Source organism: Echiichthys vipera, assembly GCF_963691815.1.
Source record: "Echiichthys vipera genome assembly, chromosome: 15".
Classification (NCBI taxonomy): Eukaryota; Metazoa; Chordata; class Actinopteri; order Perciformes; family Trachinidae; genus Echiichthys; species Echiichthys vipera.
In genome coordinates this window covers 5,469,192-5,492,394 of record NC_139840.1, presented here as the reverse complement: position 1 = coordinate 5,492,394, position 23,203 = coordinate 5,469,192, and the positions used below count along the sequence as shown (strand labels likewise).

General features: G+C 43.1%; 1 protein-coding gene across 5 annotated transcripts in view; it reads right to left on the bottom strand.

Annotated features, from left to right (window-relative positions):
* LOC310957221 (enhancer of polycomb homolog 1-like) overlaps nucleotides 1-23,203 on the bottom strand; it is a 36,498-nt gene that overhangs the window by 4,389 nt on the left and 8,906 nt on the right. For all 5 annotated transcript variants that reach the window (XR_014593504.1, XR_014593505.1, XM_083927697.1 and 2 more), the window contains 11 exons: nucleotides 13,374-13,533; nucleotides 8,879-9,024; nucleotides 8,440-8,646; nucleotides 6,160-6,308; nucleotides 5,715-5,862; nucleotides 5,299-5,463; nucleotides 4,646-4,735; nucleotides 4,024-4,172; nucleotides 3,312-3,742; nucleotides 988-1,109; nucleotides 743-881 (listed from right to left, as the gene is read on the bottom strand). Coding sequence is in view for 3 of the 5 variants with exons in the window: in XM_083927696.1 (XP_083783822.1) it covers nucleotides 743-881; nucleotides 988-1,109; nucleotides 3,312-3,742; nucleotides 4,024-4,172; nucleotides 4,646-4,735; nucleotides 5,299-5,463; nucleotides 5,715-5,862; nucleotides 6,160-6,308; nucleotides 8,440-8,646; nucleotides 8,879-9,024; nucleotides 13,374-13,533 (1,906 nt within the window). In the remaining 2 variants the exon portion in view is untranslated. The remainder of the gene's footprint in view (nucleotides 1-742; nucleotides 882-987; nucleotides 1,110-3,311; nucleotides 3,743-4,023; nucleotides 4,173-4,645; nucleotides 4,736-5,298; nucleotides 5,464-5,714; nucleotides 5,863-6,159; nucleotides 6,309-8,439; nucleotides 8,647-8,878; nucleotides 9,025-13,373; nucleotides 13,534-23,203) is intronic.

Below are 23,203 nucleotides of genomic sequence, written 5' to 3'. Positions count from 1 at the left end.
AAGGAACTGTTTTCAGTAGTTTTACCCGTTAAAAAAGACGGATCCTTGGTGCGACGCTTTCATCTGCACAATTATATCAACGGAGAACGTGACAGAATGGAATCTCCATTAATCGCCCAAATCCTGCTGCCTGAAGCGGCCGTCGGGACGTTAGTACTGCGGGTTTTGTTCTTTCGGCTTTGTGCCGTTATCTGCTCAGGTGGTGCACTCCATTATGGGTTTTAGGACCGCAATTACTTCCCCCTCATTGTTTGCTTTGTCTGCTCAGTGTCACTGTATTGGAACTCTTGGGTGAGGTGCACTTTACATTTTAATTGCTTTCAGTTGTTATAACTCTGCGGGTGCTTTATTTTTCAAATCACATTCGATTTTGGAGGCACAAACAATTCCCAGGCTGAGATAAGTGTCGGTGTAGAGGTGATCAAACATTCCCAGTGGGGCTTGTGAATAATGGAGGTGGTCTTCAGACAAAAATAATGGAGTTAATAATCGAGACCCATCATTCAATAAAATAATGAGGAAAACTACTCCAGCATTACTGCAATTTGTAGAGTTCCATCACGCTCAGAACGACTGGTGTATCATCGTTTCCTTATAGACTCATTGTGTCAGTTTGTTTACAGAAGACGTTTCAGCCATCTTGGTATCAGTGATGGAGATCCTCCTCTGTCATCAAGGGCCTAAAGCCCACTGACCCGAGCGCACCGGCCCTACCAGTGGTTGTGTGGAGGGTTTGTCATACCTGAGGGGGAGAGGACGCCATTGACTCCGCCTCCCAGGGCCAGCTCCTCCTTGGTTTTGAGAGCCAGCAGTTTGTCTGCGGTGACTAGGGCTGAGGCGGCGAACTGAGCGCTGGCCTGGTCCAATGTATTCGACAGGCCCTGTCCGGGGAGGAGAGAACTCTTAAAGTCACCGATGAGGAACATTTGAAAAGAAATCAGCTCTTTTTGAGTCAGACGACCAGAACAGACGTGGGGAGATACGGACCTTTGTGCTGTTTGTAGTGGCGGTGCTGTTGGCTTGCTGTTGCAGCTGGATCTGCTCCAGCTGCTGTTTCTGCATCAGGGCCAGCTGCTCCTGATGCCGCTGGTACTGTTCGGCTGTGAAAGCTGAGAGAGACAAGGGTTTGTTACAAAGCTGAACATTAGATCCATACCATTATTGTCCAGTTCTTCACTAAGCTCCCTGCTATAGCTCAATAAACAGCCCACTAGATGAGTTTCAGGACAATACGGCGGATACAACTCGTGTCACTTTGCAAACTTTTATTGAATTACTCAGTCCAGCCCGTCTGGCACCAACAACCATGCCACGTTCAAAGTCACTTAAAATCACCTTTCTTCCCCATTGTGATGCTCAGTTTGAACAGCAGCATATCGTCATTGAGTTACTGCCATATGATTGGCTGGTACACACACACACGCACACACGCACGCACGCACGCACGCACGCTACGGCCGCTGGAAAATTCGACAAATCTTATACATGTTAAAAACCCTGGTTTAAACAAAGAACACTGGTGCAGAAACAAGGTGTGGAGTGTGCAGTAGAGGTGCCACTGCCATGGACGTGCTTCGTCTGAATAAACTCAACACATTTCTGTAAGTTCTTAAGTTGGCAACAGATTTGAAAATACCACACTACTTTAAGAAAAAAACTCTCCTGCTCAGAGACACGATGGTCTAATGGTGAAGGAGGGCTGGTTGACGCATGTTGAGCCCTTCAGACAGACCAGGGGTCAGCAACCTTAGTAGTTTGACACTGCACTGACAGACACTTTAATGCCTGTTAAAATGGCCTTATCGCATCCCAGTCATTTCTGCTGTAAATAACATGGTCTTAAGTCTTTCTTTATTTGCTTTCTATTGATTAGGAAGTCACATTCCCACATTTCGAGGTATTAACATGGCATTTCCCCTCAGGGAATCACAGACAATCAATATTGCACTGTGAGCCTCAGCTCTCAGGATCCAGAACTCATCATCTGAAAGTCACACCTCGTCCTCTGGCACCGCCTCAATCTGGAACGCCCGTCATGCCTGTCGTGCAATCTGACACATTTAATCAAAAATACTGCACTCTTTAATTCAGCACTAACCATGACTGTAGTCAGTAATCTGTGTCCTTCACTTTCTTTATGCTACTTTACAAGCTGATCACTTTTTCAAGAGGAAATCAATATGCAGTTATTTTTCATCCACAACAAAACACACGCGCACACACCACCTGTAAACTGCTTGCAGGGACATTAAGACACAACCCGTGTGGCTGCCCTCACAGCAATACCACCAGGGACCTGTGGCATTTAGTTTGTATTCAACGCTCCACGTCTCTTTGTCCACACACCCTGACAAATCCATTGCATCTCATGAATTTATTTATGAAACTCCAGGTTTAATTGACACCTTGTGGACAGGGTGTGGCGGGAGGTAGTGCGCTGTGAATGCCAAACAACAGCTGTACCTGATGAACAACACAATACAAAGTTCACAATGCAGCTAGGAGGGCAGGATGGAAACTCCCAATAAGTAAAGAAAAAAATATATTTATTATTATCCGGGTGAAAATAAAGAGAGAAGAAATCACCGGGATAAAAAGGAAGCAATCTGACAAGAGTGTGCGTCCTGAATTATTTCGCAGAACCCTCCGTGAACTTGCAGGTGGCTCTTAAGGATCAACCAAAACACACATTTCTTTATTTACTGACAGTAGTATCTTGTCACTCTGATGTGCCCCCTCCTCTCCAACACAATCAGAAGAATATGGAATTTAATCCCAACAACAACAACAACAACTGGTTCTTCCGTAAGCCATAGACCTTAACAGTTTTCATTTAATAATCCATGAAAACTGATTATCAGGAGTAATGGGGATGAAGTTTGTAGCAAACGCACTGCTGCAGGATTTTGAAATGTCATTTTCCAATTTTTTCTCTGCACAATTGTTTTTCATCACCTTCACTGTAGAGGGGCAACAGGAGAAATCTTAGCAGCAGAGATATCTCAACACCCAGGCAAAGAGAACGTAAAGTGTTGACGTAGCTAAATGAGGAAATTGACCCTTGAAAACAAACTCATAGGTGGAAGATAAGTGGCGCGTGTGTGTATGCATTTCCAGTTTTTCATAAAATATTTGTGTTAAATAAAATAAATCCTTCAAAGTTAAAACAGAGATGGTGAGCCCCAAGCTGCCATGAATGCAAAGTCATTACAACAGTCGCTGACATGGGTACTCCACTGTGTGTGCGTGTGTGCGTGCGTGCGTGCGTGCGTGTGTGTGTGTGTGTGAGAGATGGCAGCCGATCCACTTACCAGCAGTGGGTGGGGGTGCAGGGACAACCCTCGCCGGGCATTGAGAGCTGTAGGGCTGTCTCCCGGCTGTGGAGACTGGTCGCTTCAGGCCTCGACTCAACTTCCTGAATAGCGGGTGGGCATTGTCCAGCTCATGTAGTGGTAGTGTCCGTGGTCTAAAGTGCCTCCATCGGCACAACTTTATATTCAACAGTATCTGACTGAGGTCCGTGGAAGAGGGAGAGGAAAGAGGGGAGTTGAAGGAGGAGGAACTTCTGTCCGAGGTATTTGTTTCTGAGGTACTGGCAAACTTGTCGGTGGCCGGTGAGCGTGAAGTAGTTGTAGGAGGTGGAGGAGAAGAAGAAGAGGGGGGAAGAGGCAGGTCGAGCGTGTCGGGATCTAGTCCGTGGAAAACGTTGTCGTGGTCCGTGTGTGCCCGGTCCAGCAACACCCTGTGTGAGATGAAAAAGGTCAGGTCTTGTGCTTGGATGTTAGGCCTCAACTGTCTGACATTGTTTCTGAGGCTCAATTATTACAGCCTTTGTTATTATTCGTTTAAGTGATGAGATAAGAATACTTTGTCTAAGTCTTTAAAAGAGTAATGACAGAAATCTTCCTTCAACGTCTTGGAAAAGTTGTTTGCAGCTAAACTATTCGCCACCGTGCCTGTGACATTTATGCCAGCATGCACAATTCATTAACAAGGTTTGTATTTGACAGATATTTAACCGACCTGCCGCCTCGTCCCACGCGTCGCCGAGCCATGCCAAGGCAGCGCCGCGGCACGGTGAGCGTGGTGAGACTGTAGCGAAAGCGAGCTTCTGCCAAACCGCCGTCCCAAGGTCCGCTCCATGGCCAGCTACCCACACGGTCCTGACGAGCCTGGAAACAAGACAGGATGCTGAATGTCACCTGTTTCATTCTTTTTGTCTGGGTACAATAACTCGGATCTCTGCGATCTGAGTGGCTGTTTTCCTGACCGTGTCAAAGTTTCACGCATCGAATGTTGAGAATAACTTAAAAACTGTAAACTAAATGTGAAAATGGCATGCTAAAAACCCCCCAAATAACTCTCTCCTACTGGATATAGACTTTCTCACCAACTCTTCTTTATAACAGCTATACCACAATACATTTAAATACAGTGATAAGCATCTAACACCTTTTACAGCATGTTCTAAACACACCACCTCGATGTGGATCATCATTCTTAATCTAACGTGCTTGCACAAAGCATTTAAAAAGCACCTCAGGGCTTCACTGCTGAGGCATCGTGACCCTTAAACCCACCATCATGTAAAAGTAAAGCTCCAATATGCTTTTTTATAAACTGTGTGGATGACCCCGGTACTTACAGCGTAGTACTGGCAGCCTGCCTTCCTGCGAAAGGCGTAGGCACCATCTGGGTCGTTCTCCTCCTCTGCATCTGATGAGCCTGAGTGCAGCTGTGGACATGGGGGTTAAAAGGTCAGTCTAAGGTCAGGGGAAGAGCAGAATTTATAACACTGAAGCCAACCCACTCATCTTAATGTGGTTTTGTAATATTGTGTGGATTCATCAAGACGAAAAGGATATAGCGCGGGGAAGTGGAGGTATGGAGCGAGCTTGGGGAGGCTGCAGTGCACTAAGTAGTTACAGAGATACTCAAATGTTTTTTATCATTTCCCTTAAGTCCCTTCAAGGAACAGCGTTTTCAGTGTGTTCTAGCTTTGTTGCTGTGAATTCAATTCGACAACACACCAAATCCGTCTGTGGGTGTTCAAGGAAGTGTCCGAATATGCAACCATGGACAATTCTGCTTTATTTTCAATGTCATATCACTATCACATCATGACTGTCATCTCATCTGTTTAAGGCTAAATTGGAGATGCAGATTCAGAGATTTGTCCCAGTTTCCCTTTAACACATCCAACGTCGACACGTTTTGTGAACCGAGTGGTAATGCCTGGTCTGCGTAATGTGCTCGGCTTTGTATGAGTGAGTTTGTTTGTGTGAGTTGTGCATGTACCTGGGAGTAGGGCTCGTCATCCGAGCTGGGGAAGTCGTACTGGTTTAGGTCCTTGGCATTGAAGACAACAGGTCCCGGGTGGTGGTGGGCACCCGTCGAGAGAGGCAACACCTTCTGCTTCTTCTCGTACTTCCTCTTCTGTCGTGGAACTTCCGTCTTCTCTGGCTAAAGGGCGAAAGAAGAGAGAATTCGTGAGACTTCGGAGCACCTTAAAACCATCTTTAGAGAGGACGCACGATCTTTATTCTTGCTCAGAACAAAGTGACAATATGTATTTTTTAGATACATGACACTCTTCAAACTTTGTGTGGATTAAATGTGCAATAAGAGGTTCATGGGGAGGGACGCACTTTTTACAGTTTCTCTAAAACTATACAGTCAAGTGTCAGAGGTCTGTTCTTAATAGGGAGCCTCACCTTGGACTTGTAGTCTTTGAGGTCCATGTGGTCCTGGTGTCGGTACTGGTTAGTGACGGGGACCAGGGGAATGATCTGCGGCCTCACCAGCGCCCGTTCAGCCAACACCTCCGCCATCACCTCACCGCCATAGTCCGACATGACGTTTCTGGAGAAGAACGGGGAAAACAGCGTTAGCCAAAACGTTTTTTCCAACAATCAGAGTCTCACACAAAGTGGAAAGTTTCCCCCCTCAGACTATATCAATGAGAATGCATTTGTGAACGCTGCCAATAGCAAAGTACCCGTATGGAAAACCATAGCTTTAACTCTTCTTTTATCTCAGTTTAACACTGAGCAGTCACTCAACTTTTCCCTTTAAAACGTGGCCCGGCCGTCTCACTCGTTTGTGTTTTAATTCTGGACTAATGCATTGTGATATGCAGCCCCGGAGGAGGCAGGTTACCTCTTCTCAAAGACCTCCAGTGTCAGGTGCAGCAGCTCTCTCTTGCTCTTCTCTCTCCTCTTGATCATCTCCAGGATGGTGACAGCTCGGCTGAGATCCCTGCGCAGCTTCAGCATCTTCTCGTAGGACGCCTCGTCATTCTTACGGTTCTGAGTGGTGAAGGAAGGAACGGGTATGAGCCACTTAAAAAGAACAGCGTATAAACATATGCTATAAAGAGTAGATGTAAACTTTATTAAAAAGCACTTAATGGGTGCTTTGAGGCTCACACTGAAGACACTTGACTAATAAAGTTCTCTTTCAAAGCTAAAACTGGCAAGTAATTAAAAAGTAATGAGGTTATTAGTAATTATAATATTAAAATGTGCACTGAGCTGTCTGTGAAAGGGAAGTTTGGGGTCCCCTGCTAGAGCTGCTGCCCCCACGACCCGACCCCGGATAAGAGGCTGAAGATGAGACGAGACTGAGCGGTCTTAAAAATGTATTGCATGTTGATTTGTGTTCATCAAATGTGGAAATCAACATCTGGCAGGTTTTTGATGCGTTACAACTTTGAACAATTATAAAAAGTTGCTTGGATGGGATCCAACCTATTGAGAACCACGTTGACCTCAAGGCTAAATTCTTAAAATGACCACTTGGTGGCATATACATCCTTTACAAGAGGGTCGGGAGGTTCAGCAGTGTTGTATCACAAATGTAGCAAAATCCACTGGAGCCCATATATAAAAATCTGGTCACTTTGGTGGGCGAGGAAGGAGCGTTTTTATCCAAACTTTTGGTTTGTTCATGGAGTCGGGACTTGACATGTTTAGTCGTATGTATTCAAACATCTCTGATCGTGTTGATTAGTCTCTTTCTAAATGAACTAGAAGTAACAACTTCCTTAATCATTTCACAGAGAAGCTTGTTGAGCAGACAAAGAGAACCATTGAAAAGCAGACCAAAGCTCACACTTCTGCCTTTAATTCATTCTGTTGAGACGCAAAGCATTAGCAAACGCTAATGCTGTGTGCCAACACAATACTTCTCACTACTTTTTCACACCTATAGTTTGCTTTCAATGTTCAACAGCGCTCCAAAGTTGTAAACAAATGACATACGAGACTGAACTATTCCCTTATTGGTCAGGAATCTTACCCAAAGAATTTACCTTAGGACAGATTTCGGAAAGAATAATAATAAAAAAATAGCATTTTACTCCAAGTCTTCTCCAAGTCAACCCACGACTCATTTTCTCTAGCTTCTCGGTCTTCTACCCAAACGTTGTGCTTCAGTAAGCTGCTGTCCACTGAAAATATGTGAAGCATCCTGTCGTGCACGGTTTTGGAATAACTGTTCCAAGCGTGTGAAGTGAGATGTTGTTCATTGAACACTGGCCACACGGTTGAATTAATTTAGTTTTGGACAAAATCTAAACGAATGTCACGTACTGAATGGGGTTCGGGTGCCTGACAGGATTCTTGTTTCATCAGTCTGTCAGGTATTGAGAATATAGTGGGTCTACATCACAGGTTAGCCTTATATAGTGTTTACAGTAGGGCAAACCGGCAAACCATTTATTACAGACGGCAACAGTAAAATGTTATCACTGTGAGATTCATGCAGGACGGGAGCCTGTTTAAGAGAAAGCATTATCTGCACTAAGGTCTGAGAATGCACCAGTTCTTCCCCGTTGTTTTCATATTCCTGCTGAGAGCATGTCCAACTACTCAATACAACAGCCAATGTTAACAAGACATGGGATATTTATATTTGCCATTATTTTACCTGCGAACAAAAAGAATCCAACAACCACCATGGAACACGGCCACAATCACAGCTAGTGATAGGCCGACACATCGGCCGGCCAATATCTTTTTTTTTTTTTTTTTAGGTGCATCTGTATCGGCCGATGCAGGCTGCTGCGTTTGCTGATTTCGTTTTTTTCCCGCCATTATTTACAGACAGGCGTTCACAGGGATCTCCGTGGTACTGGATACGCCTTTTAGGTTCAATAAATGGTCCATTTTTTTTTATTTGAGACTCGCAACATTTGTTATCGTCTTTGTGTCATTTTTATGAGGTAAATTGAGCAAAAGCAGCACTAGCTCCGAATATCGGCTTGAGAAAATAGCCGGTCCGTATCGTTGTCTGCTAAGGCTGACGCAAAAAAAATAAAATAAATACATTTTTTTTTTTTTTTTTAAATCGGTTTCGACCCAAAAAAATAATCCATATTGGTCGATCCCTAATCACAGCCATACATACTGGGAATAAAAATGTGTAAAGACGACCGACCTTCCTGGTTTGCATCTTCTCGGTGCGCCGTCGGAAGGCCACATAGGGGTCACTGGTGCTGGAGCCATCCCGTTTCTCCTGCTTGACGTTGGGGATGAGACAGTTGGCCCTGCTGTTTTTCCTCTTGCGGCTCCAGTAGTCGAAGACCTCCCTGATGAGCTCATCGTCCTCCTTTAGCAGCAGTTTGGCCTCCGAAAGGCTCACCGCCTAAAAGAAACAACCAGGAGTTCCACTTTGATGAATAAAAGATACATTTATACAGTGGCGAGGATGAAAAATCGGTTATTGAGGGCTTTTATGCTGACGGCATCTTACCATAAATGGCTTTTTGTGTTCTGTAATATGTGTTACTATTTAAAGCAGGTATCACAGTATTTTTTTTTTTTTTTTACAGCTGGCTGTATTTTGGAGGGCACATGGAGAATCACACAGTACCAACCTGCTGTCCACTGCCTTTCTCCAGCCTGTCAATCATCTCCTCAAACTGCAGGAAGCTGATCTCCATCTTCTTTTTCAGCTTGTTGACAAACGCGTCATCTTCTGCGTCCAGGTCGTAGTCGGGCTGCTCTGCGTCCAAGCTGAAAGCTGCAGGGAAGTCGAGAAAAGGAAACAGACGTTAGACATGGATAGATGAGTCTATGGGATTCCAGATTTGGAATAAATGTAAAACCAAAACTTAAGCCTGTGGGAAAAGTTAAGTGGTAGACGATGGAGTCTGATTATGATCAATCTGTGTGCTTCGTTTAAAATTCAATGCCACATTCTGTTGGTGTTCACACTCTTTTCTTTGCCTTTTGTAGTCCCCATATACAGATCAGCTTTTGGTGTGACAGCTTAGCTTATTTTGTCCACAGTGACACCACCTCTATACTCCGACTCCACAGCAAACTCTCCGTGGAAATTCAGAATTCAGCTTGATCGGTCCGGTAGTGACTGAAAGCACTGCGAGCAGCACTGTATAACAGCCAACAGCTTCCAGCCAAGTTCACTTAACTTAGTCACTGCTGACAATCCCTTTGAAATACCAAATGCAGACTTTTAATGAAGGCCTACTTTTAGTCACTGTTGATGCAGAAAAGCATACCAAAAAGTCAAACTACAGAAGGACAACAAAGTACCTTTTGTGTGTGCAGCCTACAGTGACTAACTGTTTCCAGTCACAATTCAATTTCACGATTTAACAAGACTTACTGCGTACTTCTCACTCACGGTTATGACTTTATAACAATCCACAGCTATCCCTCTGTTGCAGGGTAAACACCATGACACACACAACTCGTGACAACAATTTACAACACTAATAATTGTCCATTAACAGCTTTTTACTGCCAAATTTAATGCTGGGTAACATTATAGCTACCAGCTAGCCAGGTAGCATACAGCCTGTTAACAGCTGGGAGAGGCTCTGTTGCCAACTGCCCATTCAAGAACAGAAAAGAGAGATGGTGGAGAACTTGTGCCTGCGAGGAGCTGTCGGGCGGCTGTCTCATTTTAAAAATACAATATTTCCACTGTTGTTAGCGGTGTTGCTAACAGCTAGTAGTTTACTCCACCTCTGCAGAAAACGTGTTGGAATTTGGGATGGGAACGTATGTTTTCCCAGAATTCCCTCTTTAACCTCCAAATTCCCTCTTCATGGGGATACTCACACCCATCCTTAGTTGGAGTACAGAGTGTGATTACAGTCGTCGGATGCAAATCAGTCAACTAGTAGCTCCAGTGGAGCCGAACGGTCAGACATTGCTTGAATGGCATTTGCTCAAAGCACTGCACATGACAGGAAAAGCAAGCAGTGTAGAGACATTATGAACGCATTAACAATCCACCAATAAAAAGGTCATGACCCCACTGCTCAGAGCAATGATTATAACACTAGATTCCAGGTAAGATTATGTCTGGAGCTGATCCCAGCTGACATTGGGCATGAGGCGGGGTACACCCTGAACGGGACGCCAGTCTGTCTCTGTTTGTCTCTATGTGCCCTGTGATAGACAACCACTCGCACCTACGGGCAGTTTTAGAGTCATCAATTACCCGGAGGAAACCCACGTAGACACCCTCTTGCTGTGAGGCGACAGTGCTAACCACCACACCACCGTGCCGCATTGGCATACATTTTATATTGTTTTTTGGGGGCTTTACTACATTGCATTTTCACAAGAAAAGTTGTTCACATTCTGGGACCGTTTCATTCTCCTGATCCCTCCATATATTGTTAGTCAAGCAAACTGTATTGTAATCCGTATACATGATGACATTGAAGTCCATGTAAAGCATTAAAATGATTTTATGGGTTTAACTAGCAGACTCAGAGTATTTACTTTTCAAAAGAAGTTCATAAACTGTAGTTTCTGTACACCTGAGGGTATGAGCAAAGATGGAGGATTTGATAGTCCGCAGCTCTGACCTGACCATTTCAAACTGACAACAAAAAAACAAAGAGCTCTGTCTCTTCAAATGTTCAAACACTCATTTTGAGGTATTTTGCATGAGAATTAAAATGAAATGCTGACATAATCTGTTAAATCAGACAATGTATACTCAACGTGTTTAAAAGCATATCACAAACCAACTCTAAAGCTGCATACCTCCACCTACTGTATCACAGTGTAATGCTTGTTAAGGTAATGAAAGCAATTTGACTTCATTTAAGGCTATAATTTCATAATCAGAATAATACACACTATACAATTCTTTATGGTGCATCCTTAATAGTGACACCACATTTGCCCTTTCATTCAATTGAAGGCATTTGAAATGAGTGGAACTAACAAATGTACAGAATAGGGCTGTGCGATATGACGATGTCGTATGATGATAGAAAAAGTCTATCATTTCATATCGCTGTGTCATAAATCATGCACTTTACAGGCTGAGAGGTGTGTGAACAGACGTTAGCTGAAGGAGTCGCTCCGTGCATTACAGGCGGCCATAGACTGCGTTTCTCTCTTCATTAAATTGCCAGAAAAACTCACTCACTCACTCAGAGCTCATTCAGTAACAGGCTGTGTGACAATGGGCAGCTCTGGAGTCACGTGCACGCACTGCTGTGCGGTCAGTGCAATTAAAAATAATTAAAATCCCAAGAATGTACTGGGAAAATGCATTTTGCCTTTATTGATACCCTACATTAAGCAAATAAATATACATGCACATACTGTATACACACACACACACACCAGGCAGAAGGATCACAATTATACGAGCAATAATCGGAGCCACAATGCAAACTCAGATTAAATCAGTGTATTTCACAATGAGCTACACTCAGCATCAGAAATTGTCTTTAAATACTTTTCCAAAATGTTCAAATAATGTTTCCCAACAGACAGTCCAACGTTAAATCAGAAATCACTTTTCAGTTTGAAGCACAACAAAATAAAGAAAGTAAGAACAAGTAAGAAAGAAAAATTACAGCTTGTTTAATTCTGTTTTAGTCGTTTTTTGTAGGAGTGAATCATCTTCTCAAACAAAATAATAAAGGATCTCTGTTAAGTTTCAGTTTCGTTTTTCCCCATTAGTAGTGGAGCAGCAGTTTACAATTTGGTTGGAGTACATTGGAGATTAACTTGTTCAAAGAGTTTGTTAAACACACGTGTAGAGACAGAATTGACATGCTGTCGTGTGAATAAGATCAATAACAGAAGGCTGTTTAGTTTGTTTACTAAAAGGACAAAGTATAGAGCTGTTCTTAAGGTGTCCTTAAATGACTCCTGTTGCGATCTGAGGCTATTCAGAAAATACAATTAAAGAAAATTGACTTGACTTTCAAGGGGGGCGGGGGTGCCGTTTTGGGGAAAAGACTGATATTTATCGTTAAGGGGATTTGAAATGGCCTATGTTGTGATGAGATTTTGGTCATTGCACCCAGCGCTACTGTAGAATATCTGTCAGACAATGATTTAATGGAGTCTGTGTTACAGTAAACATACATCAGTATCATTTTAGTTTAAACACGCGACACTCTACCCTTTCCTAATGGTCTGGAGTGACCATACTTGTGACTCAAAGGATAGAAAAATACGAAAGCTCTGACTGTGCTGCAGCTTTTTAAGCCTTCTAGTCAGTCTCAAGCCTCCGTGACCGGTGAGACAGTCATGTCACACCACGTCAGACTAATTCAAAGCCACTCATTTCCTCTCTGGCTCTCGACAATTGCCTCAAATCTCACAGCAGGAACACTGTCACTTCTGCTGAAATCAAATAAAACGAGCGTTCATCACATATGCACAGCTGTACGCACAATTAGAGCGCAGACAAGAGTATTGCTGCTTCATCTTTGGAGTGATAACTTCAGTCACAATTTAATTAAAGCAAATCGCTTCCATCAAGGCAATGAAGTATGACAGATGGGCTACATGGCTATTGTCAAGACCTAAACAGCAAGCTCTGTGACTGGACTCAGTTTTTCCCTTTTCATATCAATATTTTTGGGCAGACACTTGCTTCTTGCAGCTGGAGTGTCTAGCCACAACTAGACAGACAACTATTAGTTAACTTCCCCTGATATTTTGGAACAAACACTACACTTTCAGTACCCGGCAAGGATCAAAACTGAATTTTTCTACGTTTTAAACCTGAGTTAACATTGAAATTAGTCAGACAGCAGACAAAACAGTGTGTGTGTGTGTGTGTGTGTGTGTGTGTGTGTGTGTGTGTGTGTGTGTGTGTGTGTTGGAGATCAATGTGTCTACTGAAATGATATAGGCTTTAGTGACGTTTACAAGTAAAAAAGTACACTAAGGTGGAATACTCTTACTCATTGTCACTTATATTTGTGGTCAAATCCCCCAAAGCACACTTAATGCATCCAATATACAGTATTTGCAAGAAACACTATTAGACCCTAATGAAACAACTGAGATCCCTAATCCTCAACATCAAACTCCTCTGCTTTCAGCATCACAAATGTGCCAGTATGGAAGCTCACTTACGCTGTATGTGAATTAGCTGCTTTGGCATCTTGTAGTCCCCGGGGTAGAGGGATTCGTAGTAGGTGATGTTGCTCTCTGCCTCGGGGACCGGGATGACCATGTTGTCCCGCTTCTCGCCATATACCTGCTGTGCCGAGATGGCTCGTTGAAGATGGTGTTCCTGCAGAGACAAAAGACGGAGGTGAGACACCAGGACCACTGACGATGGATGTTTTCTCACTAGAGACTACGTACGTGTGGGATTAAACACAGTACACAGCAAAATGACCTGTAATGGAAGTGAAAGCAAGCTTATAAGACGCTTGCGTACAGAACGAAACCAGGTTACGATTGCAAGTCTCAAAAAATGTCAAGTGGGACTGAACGTTTTCATTTAGCAGGTGGGTCTCTCTGTGTGTAGTGACATACGCAATTATGAAGCCACACCCTGTCCTCAAGTGACATCACAACCTTAAAATGTACCGACAGTAATTCAAAAGCAAACTCTACATTGTTTTTGTCACCTGGCACAGGCATTCAGTGAGCACTGACTCAGCCTTACAAGCCGCTACTGTCGTGGGAAGATCAGTCAATAAGGATCAAACCCCCCCCCCATTTGCCCCCAAATCATTAGCTGACCAAAATTTCATAAGTCTATTGGTTGCAGGAAAAAAAAAAATTGTCAATTGAGAAAATATTCCAGCGATTAATCGGATAAAAAAACTATATGTATATAATTTTGCATAAAAATGTATTATAATTTGCGTTATTTTGCAGAAATATGGATTATGTCTGGGGTAGGCAGAGGTGGATTAACACACAGGCTGGCCTAGGATGCAGCCTAGGTGCCCCAGGTGTGCACAGGCCCTGGATTGACCAGACTATTTTTTAATTTATTCATTTACTACACTGGAGGGTGGGTGCCTCATATTAGGGGCCTTAGAAACAATCAAAAAATGAAGACACTGATTGGATAGATATGGGACACATTTACCCGATCATGTGAGCAGGTTAATAAGGTCAGTTTTGTTGTCAAATGATGCCTCACTTACTGTTACTACACAGTACAGCAGCAAAATGTCAGAAGTGTGATACACGAAAAAGAGAAGCACAATGACTGAAAGAACAGCAAAAATGCCTAAATTGACAGGGTTTTCCAAGGTTGCAGACGCTTCTTCTGTTCTAGCATTTTTTTTTTCTGGTAAAGCACAATTAATAATGTGGGGGGCCCAAACAAACAGTAGCCTAGGGGCCCAAGACCACCTTAATCCACCACTGGGGGTAGGCCTATTTGGTGTAGTAACCTAACAGTGGGGGGTGTGTGTGTTTGTGTTTGAGTGTGCACATGAGGAGGAGGGGGAGAGGGAGAGATGAGTGTGTTGAAGGCAATACAATTAATTTACCATGAATAAGTTTACTATTCAAACAAAACTAAACGAAACACATTTTTACTAAAACAGGTTTCAAAGACAAATAGATTAATTTAGAAAATGAATTAGAGATGTGTATTGTCAGGAAGAGTGAGTTGCTCTCTTCCCGTTAACCGTAACAACAAGCAACGTACAAAACTCCGCTGTCACATTTACACAAACTATAAAGACTGATCAGGTGGGTGACGTTATGTTTAACATTCATGAGCGAGGACAGCTACCGTTACGCATCGAATCGTCGGTGTCATGCTGTTGTGGCTTAACAGTTCTAGTTTGCAGTTGACACATTGCACCCTTTTGGCTTCTTTTTGAGTGCCTTTTCCGGATGTAGTGGTGTGCATCCGCAAAAAAACGTCCGTGTGGAACATCAATCCCTGTGCTGAACAGGCCGCATAACGCGTTGAGATAGGAATTAAAAGAATCATCATTTTTGTAATCGGGTGACTCGATTAATTGCTTCAGCTCTGCCTAAAAGGCTTGAGGGGTTTTAATTTAAAGGGCCAGATACAGGAAGTCATGACACTGACTGTCAGTGTTTTTTTTAAAGCTTGAATGAAACAGCCGATGAACTGACTTTCTCTACTAGAGACAGAGGGATGCTGACTGATGTTACTGCCAAATTGTTTAATCCACCGCCGTCCCAAAACACAACCCAATCCCTCTCTAAGTAAATGCTGGCTGGCCCAATCATAAAATCACTAGCTTTGTTCAACAAAAACTATTTCCATACTTAAAAGTGACGTGTGGCATAAATAAAACACCAGAGAGATGATTAAATGAGAAATTAACTCACTTTTTTAAAAAAAAAACATCAGTCGGTGTATAAATCAACAGCTTTTGGAGTTTGTCCCCATCTTTGTCTCATCTGCTTATGTTTTGCTGGTCAGGCCGGCAGTGACACCGCAGCTTAAGCACACCATGGTTTCACAACTGTCTGACCACCACAGTTCATCTTCTCGCTGTGTGTGTGTGTGTGTGTGTGTGTGTGTGTGTGTGTGTGTGTGTGTGTGTGTGTGTGTGTGTGTGTGTGTGTGTGTGTGTGTGTGTGTGTGTGTGTGTGTGTGTGTGTGTGTGTGTGTGTGTGTGTGACCAAGTGCTTGTGTACTTTCTCACAACTCTACGCGGATAACTTCAGAGATTATGGTTATGGTCCAATCGCAGTTGTATTACTTTCAAAGGAAAGCTCTGCCTGCCATCCTGTGACCCCAAAATGTATTTAATATAGTCCATGATCTTTTTTTATCTCCCCATCCCTGGACTGGTGGGACATTCTTTGACATTACATGACAAACGCCTTTTATAGGAACGCTGAAGCAAGGCTGTATTTCATGCTCAATCTGCGATGCCAGAAGGAAGCAATATTGAATCATTTTGTGTTAAAATGTGTGCATTTATAAAGCTCTTCATTTATATTTCTCATGATCATACGAGATAACCAATTGGGCCCAGAATGATATCGCCTAGAAGCGGTATGGAAACAACCCTGAACCTGCCGTCCAATCAAACACCTCGGAGCACAAATACAAAAGGAAAACCAAACACTATTTTGTCAGTTGGCCTTATCTATCCGCCACAAGTGTGCAGGAGCCTGTCGCTGCCAAGACTAATGGGTAATGTGCCGAAAGGAAGGCAGACAGGCTGGACGGCTGACTAACTGGTTTGCTGGCGGGTTGCTTGTCTGAGCTGTCCCCGTCAGTCGTAGTAGTAGTAGTGCCTTTGGCCCAGAGCTGGGCGCGGAGCCACTGGCAGGCAGTTTGTCGACAAGGCAGCATGCTGCCGGCCTCGTACGGCAGCTCTCTGGGGGGAAGGTGGGTATTTATTGTTTTCCCTGCGGCTGTCAAAGGCACAAGAGAAAGAGGGGGCGGGGAGAGAAAGTCTGTGCCTAGGGAAGGTAGACGGAGTGGGTGAGTCAAATAGAAAGTCTGTGTGTGCACTAAATTACTTGCTTTTTTCTCCCCCATTGAAAGCATCTGACAAACACTACGAGTCAGTGATGGCATAGTCACTGTTGTGTAATGGAGATATCCTTGTAGGAGGATATAATTCATCAGCAAGTATAGAGCTTCATCAGGATCCCATATGAAGTTTCAGACATTCTCGGAAAAGGGACAGCCTCCTCAATGGGATTCTACACGCCGTGAGGTTTGCCAAGTTGACACCTAAAGACTTGATTATACTCCCCATCTCACACAAACAGCTGCTGACACATTGCCGGTTGAGCCCAGTAGCTCTAAATACCATCAGCTTGGAGGATGTGCCCAGCAGATGACAACGCTGACACTTTTAAACTGCACGGGTACGGTAGATGACGACGTTTACGTCACGCAGGCTGAACGGGACCCTCAAACTAATCTAATCAACTAATGGTATTTAACAGACAATATTGAATATAGTGCAAGCTCTTAAGTCTGCATCTCATATACAGTGATCTCTCCAACATACAGTCCCTGCGTGGTTACTCCCAGTGTGCAGCTAACCAGCTTTTCAAATAACTTCTATAATGACTGCTAGCGCTGTTTCACAGGCTGGAGATTTGTGGTGACAACAGAATTGTATCAACCTTAACTGCAACACAACACTAAATTCACATGGGTTTGACAAATACAAATCAACTCTAACACAGTATGTGTATTTGAATGTTATATAATATAGTAAATTAGGGGAATTTCCATAGAGACATCCTCATCATAGAGTTTATGCAGCTTTAAGAGTAAAATTCAAGCACTTTCAAGGTACTTGAACCAAAAATGTGCAGACTCTCAAAGCCTTTATCACAAGAGCTCAATTGTTACTGTAAATGTGGTTGCGAAAAGAGAAAACCAACATATTGTCACTTTTACCAGCTGTCCATACTCATTTGTTAAGTATGTTTTGTCTGTTGTGAGACGCCAGGAGATAAACAAATATGGTGTACGATCACACATGTTTCCTACTTGAATTCCAGTATATTCCTAACCTTGAATACAGGTTACGATTGAAATGAAGCCTTTTCTGAGCTTTTAAGCTTTTGTCTGAACCCTTTAGGGCTGCCATGGGGAGGACATTTTCCCACTGGATAATAAACTTGTGACAACAAATACAACCGACATATTAAAAGAAAAGATACGACGCTCAATATCTGTAGAGTGCGTATTCTGACATATGTTGCCTCCAGATACGGTCACTGTCAAAGTTTACAGATCACCTCACTTATATTATCGGGTTTGTTATAGGTGCCCTATCAGCATTGGGTTTAAATCAAAAATATCATCAAATGGGTGCTTTTGCTTTTCGCTTTGACACCAAATCCTGTCGGTGGACTGTGTTGTACTCGTGGTGTGCGATTCTGCAGGGATGCTGTCGTTTGGGCCAGACACTTTCAGTATATCGCCTAACTGTAGACATGACTGTTGCCAACTCAAAGTATGAGAATCACCTCTCTACCTCTGTGTATTTGATGAATGGTGACTGACACAAAAATGAAATAAATGGCATTTTATTACTATAAATATATGGTAAAAATGGATCGATTGTATTCCTAATGTCTTCTTTATCCATTTTGAAATTTAGAGTTTCTTCTAGTCAGACAAACTAGTTACATGGTAAGGATGTCCTCTTACCTTTTCTTAGCGGTCACAACCGGGTCAGGGAACTTTATTTTGAAGTTTCCCAGCCAGCTGTTTGCATAAAACATGTCATACTACATAAGAAAACAGCAGCTCTGAGGAAGGCTGGAGTACAGCCGGAACTGTTGCTTAAGAAAAGGTAAGAAGACATCCTTACAATACAGCTAACTTGTCTGACTAGAAGAAACTCAAATTTCAAAAAGGTAAAGATGGAGTAAGAGGCAGGTCATGTAATTGGTGTGTGTCCAAACACTGCACACCAGTAACACCAAATACTGTGACAAACCTAATGGATGCTGGTTTTTGGCCCCTAAACCATCAAGGTGTCTCATCAAAATGTTGCCAAATACCAACTTAATTGAAACTGAACACAGAGCTGTTGAAGGGTGCACTCTCACTTGCCATTCGTGCCGTGCCAAAGCACCAACGACGGCTGCTCAAACGTGAAGAGGCCGGTTCGACTCGGTCAGCAAAGTTTACAAGAGTTGTCAAATTTTAAAAAGACACATGGCAAACGAACATGGACGGTTAGACGAGGGATGAAACGGTAAAAAATTTCACATCACAATTACAGTGACTAAAACTATCAGTTACCAGTGCTATCGTGGTATTGCTCGAAAAGTAGACCGTGGTAGGCGACTGGAAGGGACGCTGCAACGACGACAGGCAGGAAGCTCGGCATATCGTTTCATCTGGACCGAACACAACAGCTGTGTTTGAAATCTTTCCCTCATTCACTGTTCACTGTACAAACAGAGCTGTAAATCTGTTTTACAGTCTGTTTATGATACAAACCTGCACTCAGGAGGACGGTCGAAGGTTGTACTGATGTTACATGTTAAATTTAATGTTAAATCCAAAATTAATTGTTGAAATTTTAAGGTGTGGTTAAGTTAACGATAGTTGTGTGTCCCGACTGCGCGCTGTGATAGCTCACGGTTAATATATTTCACAAGCGAGTAACAATAGTCAGCTTGCAAGCAACTAGTCAGTAACATGAGTAACTGTTGTTTCTAACTGCAGTTAGCGCTCCAATACCTGGCTACCTTCAGCACCTCTTCCGCTTCTTCTTCTTCTCCGGTAAAACACGGCCGCATTGCATTGTGATATGCAGAAGTACAATGAAGTGTAGCGGCCACATCTTTTTTTTTTTTTTTTTTTTAAGAGTGTCCTGAGACAGACAGCAGCACGACTGACAGTGTTCCTGACAAACATAATGATAAGCCAACATAAAATGCATGACAATCATACAATTAAAATATATCAGATAACTAAAAACAAGTAAATTTACATCAAAATCGAGCAGAATCCTGAATATATAATGTAGAATATCTACAGTGATTATAAATGTCTTAAAATCCTCCAATGAGAGCAGGAGGGTCTGTAATTAGTTCAGGTAAAGAGAGCAGCAGACTTTCTTTATTTACACCAGATTATAAGATGTCATTAGTTGGGACTCTGAGTAATTATACAATACGGTTGCACTTCAACTCTATTTTATTATTTATTTAAACCATAAGAGACCTGATAAGGATCCCGCTGCTTCCCTCAGAGACCTGAGATTTGACTCGGCAGGGCTCCAGACTAACTTTTTTCACTAGGAGCACTGTGCCCCCCAACCAAACATTTTAGGAGCACAACCAGAAATTTTATGGGCACACGCAGTAAATCAATAATAGATTCCAAAATTACAATTCACAACACAGTTTCTGTGTGTCACATTCATATACATCTGCATTTCAGTATTTTATGTGTCTTTCAGTCTAGATGCAGGTGTGTTTGTGTGCATTACACTCGCCTATCAGTATACATGAAGTGTGTGTGCGTGTGTGCATTCATGTACGTTTGCGTGTAAAGGCGGGTGCTGTGGTGACCCGTTGACCTGTGTCTAGTTCCAACAGTGCCTTTTTTTTCCCCCTCCAATTTTTCTGTTGCCTTGTTTTTCTCATCGGTTGGTGTTGCGTCTGTCCAGGGTTCCTACAATCAAGCACTTTGCCCAATTTGGGATTATACGACTACAATTGTGTTGTATAAAGCCACGTTTCCACCAAACCTTTTGGGTATAGTACCTTTAGAACCCGTACAGAGATGTACATGGACGAGATCCGTTTCCAGGGCTCACAGTACTACTTAAATGTGGGCGGACTTGCTTGCTCTGTATCCCTCTTCTCCGACAATGCAGAGGAACGTCTGCACCAATCAACAGGCTGCTGATTTAGCTCCATCTTTTAGTATGGATGAGTGTGCTCGGTACCTCAAAAGAAGGGGAATGAAAGAACGGGAGGAATGGAGCGGTTCTATTGGTACATCCACGACAAACTGATCTGGACCGCGTGCTGGAAGTAAAATGCAAGTGTACTGAAGAATTGCCTGATGTCAGCTGGACTGTGTTTTTAATGTAAGCCTCCATTGTCATCACATGGCCAGAAGAAAGAGTATAAGGGCAAACAGCCTTCACTGGGTTACATCAGGGAAGTGTGCAGCTTCTCATAAAGACATGCGGCGAAACTTAAGTAGATCACAGGGATCAATTTGTGCCTTTATAACGGCACAAACAGGCAAGCTTTTCAACCAGAGGGTCCTTGACATTTTCACCAAGGCCTTGCAGACACAAAGCAGTATTTCAGTGCATTCAAGTCGGGCTATTCTGCTCAATAGGGTTTAGACAAATTATTCTGTACAATTCAAAAACGAGAAACATTCTGACCAACTTGAAATTACATGTTGAAGGATTGAGGTAACACTTCTAACATTAAACAGCGCTGTTATATACAGTCACAAGATGTGTGGTCAAAATGTTCTACGTGCGAGTCAGTGTGTGAAAAGTCATCTCCGTAAAGGTCTTAATCGGTTTTTACTGGGCGATTAAACAAGAGTGTCATTATAGTAGCGTCTTCACAATATGAAAACAATACTGATTACTCATTTAGCTACTGGGAAAATTAAACGTTTGACATGATTTCATCATAAACAAAAAAGGATGCCACAGGCAAAAAAGTAAACTTTGTGACCTTCAGTACAACATCATGTCATGTGTAGTTATCTGTAACGTGAAGTCTACTGTATGAAATATATTTATTGTGCCCCAGAGGGCCATGTTCATCAACATCATTTGGACCTTATTCTATACAGCCTGTTATATCAGTGGACGAATGACTGCATTTTACATTTATAGCACCGTGTGCTTAGGGGGTTTGTTCTGGGGATGTAGCCGGAGAAGCTGTTATGGACAAGCCTTTCAGCCCCCCCCCCTTCGGTGCTTCCCTAAGGCATCTCACAACTCTTGCACATTCGACTGTAGCATTTACCGTAACCCCATCTCTGCATGTGCGCTTGCATAACCGTCATGTTCCTATCAGATTCCCACTGAATCATTCCCCAGGCGAACGCCTAAACCTCCGCATCAATGTCCTCGGGCCTCACCACAATAAGGCAAAAACTCATAAAATCAAATGGCCCCCAGCAAAAACACGTTGGCTGCCAAACATAATCAAGCGATGAGTTTGTTGACTTTCCCGGCCGTTGCCTGAGAATAAATACTTAGATTGGAGACACACACGCGTACGTGCACGCTTTCCCACACATACAGAGTCCAGAAATAGCCTTCTAAAATGACCACATCGATCACTGTCAAGTCTGCTGAGGCAGCCAGAGCCTCCTTCACCTTCCCCAGTCTCGCCTTTGACAGCTACTGTCCCAGACACTGTAAATGCCACTTAACATGATGGACAGCCTTACGGGCTGGTCGGGTAGTACAAAGCAGTTTTATGCATGGTGTGGGAGAGGATGCTTTTTAAACACCCTATGTAAGGGGGGTGGGAAATAAACAGCAGCCATCAGACTGTGCTGGGGCTAGGAGGTTCTAGCCCTGCAGGGAAAAAAGTTACTGATCGTGCACTGAGAAACTTCCTATTGCACAAGAATAGCGTAGGCCAACTAATGACAATGAAGTGAAACTAATTACTCAAACAGGGATGGTAAAGAGCCCTCTATCCAGGGTCAGCGACTGGAGTATTCCTAAATTCACTGTTCATTCTGAGGAGGCTTTGTATCAACTTGATACTGACGGTTCAATTACAACACACTACGGTTTGTTGTTTCTGAATAGCAGAACGCTGCTATGAATAACAAAATGTAGCTATTGACGCATTTCAGATCATTTTTAAATCAATACTGATTTATTTCGTAAGTAACAGTGTTATAAGCGCTTTGTATCTGGGTCCTGCACCACCCTTTCCTGGTTTAATTTACAATAATTACCCACTCGCTCTACATTATCCTTTAATTGTTCCAACCGAGGCTGGGCTAACTAGCTGTGGAGTGCCTGGAGGCTAGTGATGCCATGTTGAGTCAATTTTCCCATTTGTTAATGAACTTGGTTGAGACGGGAGACTGAAGCGTGGCAAAGTGCTGCCTGCTTCCCTTCAGCACACGTTAACCGGACTGTATGTAAATATGATGTAAAACCAATTGGCTTGTTCAGATCATAGTGGAGCGGCGCTCTGTGGCCGGTTCGCAATTTAGTTTCTGGTCAATTTTCTCCAAGATGGAAAAAAAGCAACACGCAGAAATCATCCGATTCTGCCCTTTTACTTTTCGTTTTGACCGAATCCTCCTCCATCATGTTGTCGGCCTCATCATGTGATGAGTGTCAGACTCTTGCTACTCGAGGGAAGGCATTTCACGTGGGTAGCGGGGGGAAAAAAGTCATGAAAAGCACTAAACAACCATGAGAAAAGCTAAACAAAAACAGTGGGCAAGTAGTGTAATCGGTTTATGCCCAAACACTGACACCAGCTACCATGGCAGGTCTACT